The following is a 9,114-nucleotide window of genomic DNA, read 5'->3' as shown; positions in this document are numbered from 1 at the left end:
ATTCCCATGAAGTTACTTTTGAATATTGAACAATGAATCTTTCACTTCCACAAGAAAATAAATCAAGATTAATCATGTATCCATTATCTTCGAAGCAACATACAAATCCATGAATGATTAGAGATGAATACTTGAACTTGAGACCTTGAACAATCAGTGAAGATGAATTTGACTTAATGCATAAAAGCAAACTCAACATACAATCCAATTAACCTCGGTTGGATCTTAACAAACTCAAACACTCAGATGAGAAACTCTTCATTATTTTTTTAATTTTTGGATGACGAAATAAACGTCTTTGATAACTTATAGTACAGTGAAGAGGGCAAATTTTGGGGTGCAACAGCCACTCAAAAAGCCTTTAAACAATTTCAAACCATAAATTCTAAATTCTAAGGCGTACAACCCTGTGCCCGAACTACGTTGACTCTGATTCTTCATAAGGAGATACGTAGGCACTTGGTAACAAGGCGAGTCTCCCCCCTATAATTTCAATTCATCTTTAAATCTCAATTTTTACCCTTTTCATTTCATTAGCTATAAACCTCATAAATATTGCCATAAACCTTTGCCTTATAATGCAACCTTTAGGAAAGGGTTGAGGGTGCCTAATACCTTCCCTCAACCTGATTATAATAACTTACCCTGAATCTTTATACTGCGCAGGGTTTCCTATTCGCCCTTCAGAATAGGTGGCGACTCTAAACCTTTAATTTTAGGGCAGGTTGCTACAGATGGCGACTCTGTTGGGGACACTTTTTGGTGAATTATTATGCTCCTAAGTTTAAGGTTTAGGGTTTGGGTTTGATATTTTTAGGGTTTTTAGTTTTGGTTTTAGGGTAAAGGTTTAGGTTTTAGGGGGGTTTAGGTTTAGGTTTTTATTTAATTGTTTTGGTTTATTATTTATTTATTTTTTATTATTTATAATAATTGAATAAATGTTTGCCTAAATTGCATATATGTTTTATTTGTTTTTTTATTGCATTGCTGGGATATAAAACTGTAGTTAAACCTAAGTGTGGGAATTATCCTTAAGACTAGAGGGGACTTGCATCGCCTACGAGTCTTATTGATAATTCCACCCAGAGTGGGTTAGATATCCGGAAAGGTTTGATACGAGGCTTGACCTTGTTGAGGGCTGGACTTGGTATTTAGCTGATCTCTCTAGGAACCTACCCCTAAAATTCGAACCTCATGGATAAATGAGTTGTTCTATAATCCAACGAGACAAAAAGTCTCGGCGGCTACGAACGACCCCATGAGACCTTCTAGAACATACCTATGGGAAGGGTAGGCACCCTAAGCCGTTACGTCGAACCTATGAACCTAGGGCTTATGTGCTTATGTGTTTATTATATCTTTTATTCATATAAATTGGTTGCATGCATCATTCATCATATGCATTTTTTTCCATCATGTCTTATCCACAGGTAAAAAAAAAAGAGAATAAAAAAAAGGAATAATAAAGATATAAGTTCTTTTGGTGAATATTCAGGAAAATGAGTGCTAGGAAGCCCATCATCCACCTTACTGCTTCAGTGCCCGATATCAAGAAGCTAAGAATAATCAAGGGGAAAATGCCGTCGAATGCTCTGAACAGGTTTGTGGGTCGCTATGGTGACATTCTGGATTTGCTTAAGGTTAAAGTTCAAGAGGAGGCTATCACTGCCTTGGTCCAGTTCTATGATCCTCCGCTTAGGTGTTTTACATTTCAGGATTTTTAGTTGGCTCATACTTTGAAAGAGATGGATACTATGTTAGGGTTCTCAAGGATTAAAAAGGGATATTATACAGGTATTGGAAAGAAGGTTGAGATTGCTGATTTGGCCAAAGCCTTAGAAGTGCCCGCGGCGGATTTAGAGCCTAACTACAAAACTGATGATAATGTACATGGGATTAGGAGATCTTATTTAGAAGCTCAAGCTATGTTGTATGCTCAAAAGAAACAATGGGACATTTGTAGACATTTTCTGGCTCTCTTAATTTTTGGTGTTATTTTATTGCCTAAAAAGGCGGAATATGTGGATCATGATGCAATTCATGTTTTTACATCCTTTAGGGTTTCAGATGTGGATCCAACTCCTACGATCCTCGCTAATATTTACTATACCATCCATACTCGATGCGAAAAGAAAAGGGGAATGTTATTTTGTTGTGTGCATTTATTGTACTCTTGGTTGACTTCTCACATTTACAAAGCTAATTACTTGGTTAAGGATTTGACTAGACATGAGTGGTCGCAAAAATTAAGGGCTCTCAAAGCGGATTCCATCTTTTGGTACGCAAGAAAGCAGAACTACGAAAGGATTATTTACAAATGTGGAGACTTCCCTAATGTACCTTTAATTGGGACTTTAGGTTGTATTAATTATAATCCCGTGCTAGCATTGCGCCAACTGGGCCATTCTATGGATGATGAACCTTCCAAGCAACAAGTGGAGGAATTAATTTTGCATGATATGGGAAAGGGTGATCCTAGAACATTGAAAAAGGTTATTCAAGCTTGGAAATCCGTTCAAACAAAGAAATTTGGGCCGAAGAATGTCATAGCTAAGGAGCCTTACACCAGATGGGGTCAAGAAAGGGTCGGAAGGATTTTGCTACCATTTATTGTGGATCCCGTGTACGAGTCTGATTCTCCTAATCATGTTCCTCTATCCATCGAAGAGATAGAATGGATCAAGGCTGCCCTAGAGGCGTCCCGTAAGGAAAAGGAAAAATTAGAGCTTCAAATCCACCAACTGACCAATGAGAAAAGTCAATTACGCCTCGACCTTAAGGAGAAGAACCAAGAGCTTCAAGTTTATAAAGAGGAGAATGAAAAGGAAAGGGGTAAAAGGAAACGTGCAACAGATGGTGTCTTGAGTGCTAATTTCAATTTAATTGCACATAATGAAAGGTTAGAGCATGCAGGTGTGGAAATCGCAAATTGGAAAAGGTACTACGAACAAGCTTCCCGGGATAAAAAGGAGTCCGAGGAGAATTTGGAAACTATGATATTCGAGTTAACTATAGGACCAAGGATCAAGAGAGGCAAATAAGGGATCTTAAGTATGATCTTTAATAAGCCCGCCATTCTGGACAAGAGGAGCGCACAAGGAGAGTAGCTACGGAAGATGCACTTGCACAACGCATCGAGGATCATAAAAGGGAACTTTTAGCTTTGGCCGCACTTAGGGAAGTCTTTGTAAGGCAAAGAGAGCTATTTGAGTAAACAAGGGATGAAAAGGAGCATTGGAAGAGGCAACATACAATTGTCTCTATGGCAAGTGAGCATGTGAGCATGGTTCCTAAGCTTCTTAAGGATTATGAGATATGTCGTGACAACTATGATAAGTTAATCTTCTTGTGTAACGACTTGATCGAAGACATTCCGAAGAGTTTGGAAAGAGCGGAATCCTCTCCCGTCATCCTTCCCGAAGTGGTGAGAGATTTCATGGAGCTTTGTAGGAGCATGGTGGACAAGTTCAAGGCGGATATTCATAGGCGTTCTTAGGCGTTTATAGTTTTACTTTAAATTGAAGTGTTTAAGTTTCTATTGATTATTTCTTTTCGCATTATGAACAATTTGGCTTGTATTTTCTCTTGAGTATTTTGGATTAATAAAAGGTGTTTGCTTCTGCGTTATTCATTTTTATTCACCAAAAGGATTATGTTAAAAAAAAAGAGGCGTTTCTTTCTCTAAAGAAGAAAAGAGAATAAAAAAAGAGGAAAAATAAATATATGGATGTGGATAAGACATGAACATAGCATTTGCATATCATTCATAGCACGCATATCATTGCATTTTTTTTCAAAACATTAAATGAAGAAGCTATCTCTATCTCCAGTTACACCATTGGAAAAGATCACTAAGCAAAACGCACCGCCGTACCACGCTAGGTATCAACAAAAGAAAGCGATGGAGCAATTGGAGCATAATCAAGCCGCCCTCCGCGAAGAAGTGACTCAACTGAAAGGGACTGTGGGTGAGATTAAGGGAGGGATGACACAAGTGATAAGCCTCATGAAGGATCTCTTGGAAAAACAAGAAAGAACCATTGAGATCTTGGCCAAAGAACTTCAAGCTCGAATTAACGACTGGCCAAATGATGACAACCCCCTACAAGGATATCTCCCTGGTTTTGGCCTGCCTAAAAACACACCTTTTTATCCAGGGGCATATGTACCATCTCCTGATAAAGTCACACAATCCTCCGATGAAGGGGAGACTTCTCAAGAAAGATTTGTCCCTCCTCCACAGAAGGGCGGGGCACCCAGCGCAACACCTATCCCAGTCATTAATCCTCCTAAAATGGAAGTGCAACCTCCACTAAAAGGACTTATGGATATGTTCGTCGATACTTTACGCGGGCAATACCACAACCAAAAGATGGATAACACCGTTCCAGGATTCTCCGACTCAAAGATCATAGGAGAAGGGGCTGAAGTTGATATTGGAAATGACAAAATTCAAGGAGCACATGCTAACTCCTTTAATTCAAGGGAGTCTAATCCCAATTTCCCAAGTAGGAAAAGAGGAGAAATCAATACTGAGGGGTACCAAAGGGTTAGGCAACCGGTAGCGAAACTGCAAGGGTTCAAAAGAGGACCTATAAGGAAGTTTGACCCACTTCCCATGACACGGCGTCAACTATTGCAATATCTAGTTAGCATGTCGCTTGTGGAAATTAAACCACTCCCTCCTCCTCCCAAAGGAAAATTGCTACCCAAATACAATGCCAATGAAAGGTGCGAGTACCATGCTAATTCCCCTGGACACACGCTGGAAAAATGTTGGTCCTTTGGACACAAGGTCCAGGATTTGATAGAGTCAGGGGCAATTACCTTTGATAAACCCAATGTAAAGGCGAATCCTATGCCCCACCGTGATGGGGAAGTCAATGCAATAGAGGTCGTTGACGAGCGAGAGTTGGTTCAACAAAGAAGTTCCCCTATAGATGCACTTAAGAGGTATCTACTTATAAGGGGGTTCATCTTAGAACACAACGAAGCTTTTAAAGACACTCTGCAAAGGCTCATGGATCAAGGGTTAATCCAGTTAAAGGAACACCCTGTGGAGAAAATAAGGAGGGCGGTAACATCCTGGAGAGACCTACAAGATGTGGATATGGAAGGCTGGGGCAAGGTACCGGAAATCTCGGAGAAGAAGGATCGCTTGGGGTTAGGATATCGACCGCCGAAGATCATAAGCACTGTGACGGAGGAACAACGATTCCCCTCGATTATGCAGACTTTCATGACAGGCGGGTACGAACACGTAACTATGATATCCAACAAGGGCTCAAATGAAGGAACATCTAACTTCATCTGAAGTGTCAGATCAGGGGAACAACTTCAGAATTGGACAAGTCTGGAGATACCGGAGATAGTTTTTATTTCGAAGTAATTTACTTTTCGTTTTGTTTCGTTTCTTTCAATAAAAACAATAACGCTCATGCCTCGCCCGAAGCATAGAGCTGGTTTGTAAGGGCCCAATTTACTTTCAAATTTAAGGTTTATTAATAAAAATTGTCTTTTGCATTTGGTATTGGAAATCTCGTCTCTGGTTGCATTTATTTCTTTCAAAATGACAAATAAACTTGCACAAAAGCACATCCATATCTACATACTAAAAAGCAAAATATAAAACACGTGCAGATCACCTGCCGACACTACCGATAATAATACTGCTGAAACTCAATAGAAACTCGAGGCTCTCGCTAATCAGTCCGAAGAAGGGGATGAGGAAGACGATGAACTTCCAAAAGAATTGTCATGGTTAATAGACGGAGAATCCAAAAGCATGCTCCCTCCTCAGGAGGCCATTGACATCATAAACTTGGGTACAGACAAAGAACCCAGGGAAATCAAGATTGGGGCAACACTGAACGAGGACGTCAAAGCAGCACTAATCAAGCTCCTCCACGAGTATGCAGAAGTATGTGCTTGGTCATACCATGACATGCCAGGGTTGGATACGGATATCGTCGTACATAGACTACCACTCAAAGAAGGGTGTGTGTCATACCTCAAAATTTGCCCTCATATATTTACAAACGCCATTTTATTTCGAATAAATGAATTGGCACAGTTGGTAAGAATTTGAGCGTGAATGGTACAATAGCACGAGGTCTCGTGCTCGAGTCACATTATTAACATTTTTTATTTTATTTGTTACTAACTTAATTTCCGTTTAATTTACTTTTTTTAAATCGCAAAAAATTTGTTTGTTTATTTTGCAATTAATTTTTTATTTTAGTTGTTACTAACATTTTAGGCTAGTTTTTTAATTGGTTAAATATAATTATAAAAACTCAATGAGAATAATTCCTTCTATTTGGGCTTTTAGTTATTTTTAATTAATTTTGGTCCATCAAATTTAACCTAATTTTGTATATTATAAATAGGACAACCTTTACACAACTGAAAAAAGGGAGGAGAACCCTATTTGACGAAACCTTTTTTTTACACTGCACATATTTTCCACAACTAACCCACCCATTCACTCTTGCACAGTTGAAAAATTTTCCAGAGATTTTACTGTCACGTCTATATTCTTGTTCATAAAAAATAATACCCACTTGGTATATACTTTCTAACACACAAGAAAGAAGAGAAGTTTCAGATCGAAACAAATCGCAGAACAACTTACTCTATCAACGCAAGGTTCATAGCTCAGCACTGATCCGACAACACACCGCAAACGGCGCCGACAACCGCACCGGCCACCCTCAGACGCGTCACCGCGATTCACCTTCTCGCCGGATCCACACGACGGTACTTTTCTCTTTTTGTTCTTCCAATTTTCAGATCTTGATTCATGAAGGTGTGGTTATAATTTTGAAATGTCTTGTTTTGTTATGGTTGAAAATAATTTATTTTTGGCTTTGATTGTGTTTGATTTTGAAAAATAGAGAAGAAAGGAATGGTTTGTTTTCTGATAATGCTACCTTATCTTATGTTACCTCCATCTTCATTTTAATTTTTATTTTTTCACATTATTATATACCATGTGTCGCACTATGATTGGTGCACCTTAAGAACTTTGAAAAGTCAAAATTTTTAGTTCTTAGAAAAATCTTGATACAGCATAGCAACTTTCAGCGCCTCTCACTCTCTACCGTAAGTGTTTCTTTCTTCTTTTATTAATTTTTTTTTTGTTATTTGTGAAAGATTGAAATTAGAGTTTTTTTTTGTTTTGTTTTATTTCTATTATAATTTAAATCATTAATTTTTCTATCACAAAAAATACAAAAATATTAGAAATAGATTTTATATTCATAATAATATAAAACACATAAAAATAGTTAAAAACCTAAGTTTTAATCAATTAGTTTATTTCTCTTTTCTCATCTAACCTTTTTTAAATTAATTTAATAATTAGGATTAGTTAATTTTAGTAATTAGGACTAAAATTATAATATTTAGGTCAAACAATTAGATTAATATTAGATTTAATAATTTAAAGCAATTTTAGGTTCTTTTTATTAATTTCAGGCTTGATAATTTTAAATTAATTTTAGGTTAATTTAACCTCGGTTTTTAACAGAACCTTAGGTAGGTAGGTGTTATCCACTAACATAGTTTTTAAGCCTCATAAACCTTTTGGGTCATAATAAGTTTTCTTAAATAAACCTCATAGGTTTATGATTAGGGTTTGAATGTTTTTTTTATCTTTATCGTTTTTTTCCCTTTGTATTTGTTTTCTCTTTTCCTAATTTTCAGGGTTAGCAACAGTGTTTCCTTCCGACTACGCGCCCGATCAAAAACCCAGAGCTAAGTATCTTATCTTTAAAGTCTATTTTGTTTCCTCTTGATTTTAGGGTTTGCCCTTATATTCCTGAACTGTGCATACATTCACTCCATCTATTTTTCTGCCTTGCCTTTTGTCTTTTCAGGGTTAGTCTCAAGGCATCCTCCGTCCGCCAACCATGTCAGATCAAATCAAAAGATAAGTATTCTTCCTATTCTAAACACTTATTCATTAAGTTTTATTTGTAGTAGTTAAATTAGGGCTAACCCTAATTGACCACTGAACCGATAATGCACTCACTATGTTTTGCCCTTTTATTTTTCCTGCCTTTTCAGGGTTCGTCAATTGCCAAAGCGTCGAATATCGGTAACCTTAAACCCTGATCTCAATTATTACTTGTGTTAAACCTTTTGTTTTAATTATATCCCGCTGGTTTCAATTCCCCTCTCCTCCGCTGGTTGCAATTTCCCTTCCCCCATTATTACTGTTAATATTAATTGTTATGGTTAGTAATTTTAGGGAGTGCAACTTGTTAATTGAATTAGAATCACTAAACTATAAGATAAATATCTGAATATAATCACGTGATTGTTGCACCCACGCACACTTTTGGGGTAACCTCTCTGTTGCCTGTTGCCTGTTGCCTTGTTGCCTTGTGTTTCTTGCAGAATAGCCCTGTCCCTCGAATACGAGGATACCTCAGCCATGTTGCCTCGATTAAAGGTCATGGTCCCTAATGATGCTGCCTTCGATACACTAACGTGACCTCGACCCTCGGAAGTTGCCTACGGAAAAGGCTGAGGTATCTTCTGGTTGCCTACGAAAGGCTATTCTGATCCTTCCCCTTAGACTACCTGCCTCTCTATGGCATGGGTCAGTCTTTGAGCGAATGATAATTCGATGACCCTTCTACCTCCAAACGAAAGGCTTCCTGCCCTCTTATGGCAAGGACTGACCCTTTCATTCTGAAAGGCTAAAAAGAGACCTATCATCTGAGTTTAAGGTAATTGCCCCTAATTGCCTTGCCATGCTCTATTTTCTATATTCTTTCTCAAAATTCCTCAAAAACTGGCTACGCTCATTTACGAGCTAAAGTCCATTTTTTCCACTTTCATCTACATTTTCTGAAAACGAGCAAGCAAAGCAATTAAGAGCCCATGGAAAACCATGGATGCAAAGGGTGCCTTACACCTTCCCTTTGCATAAATTACCCCCCGAACTTAGATTTCTTTAAAAGGTTTTTTTCTGTTTCTTTTAGCCTTTCTGAATTTGTTTGGATAAAATAAAAGTCGGTGGCGACTCATGCTTAACCGCGACATTTCGATCGATAAAAAGTCAGTTCACCGTATTACAGTGTGCACCTGTCAGACAAAAGCGGA

At 37.9% G+C, this 9,114-nt stretch overlaps 1 protein-coding gene across 1 annotated transcript; it reads left to right on the top strand.

Annotated features, from left to right (window-relative positions):
- The first annotated feature begins 1,745 nt into the window (after positions 1-1,745).
- On the top strand, positions 1,746-3,041 carry LOC131648816 (uncharacterized). Its single transcript, XM_058918538.1, has 2 exons — positions 1,746-2,623; positions 2,900-3,041. The coding sequence occupies exons 1-2, from the start codon at positions 1,746-1,748 to the stop codon at positions 3,039-3,041; spliced, it is 1,020 nt and encodes a 339-aa protein (XP_058774521.1).
- The last annotated feature ends 6,073 nt before the right edge of the window (positions 3,042-9,114 follow it).

Source organism: Vicia villosa, linkage group LG2 (assembly GCF_029867415.1).
Source record: "Vicia villosa cultivar HV-30 ecotype Madison, WI linkage group LG2, Vvil1.0, whole genome shotgun sequence".
NCBI classification, from domain to species: domain Eukaryota; kingdom Viridiplantae; phylum Streptophyta; class Magnoliopsida; order Fabales; family Fabaceae; genus Vicia; species Vicia villosa.
The sequence above is the reverse complement of the archived record's forward strand: the minus strand, read 5'-3'. Positions and strand labels throughout refer to the sequence as shown.

Bases quoted from the DNA above. Each gene is read 5' to 3' on its own strand.
- LOC131648816 (XM_058918538.1), top strand. From the start codon at position 1,746: ATGGATACTATGTTAGGGTTCTCAAGGATTAAAAAGGGATATTATACA. The intron at 2,624-2,899 runs GTACGAGTCTGA...ACATAATGAAAG, and splicing joins CCATTTATTGTGGATCCCGT to GTTAGAGCATGCAGGTGTGG.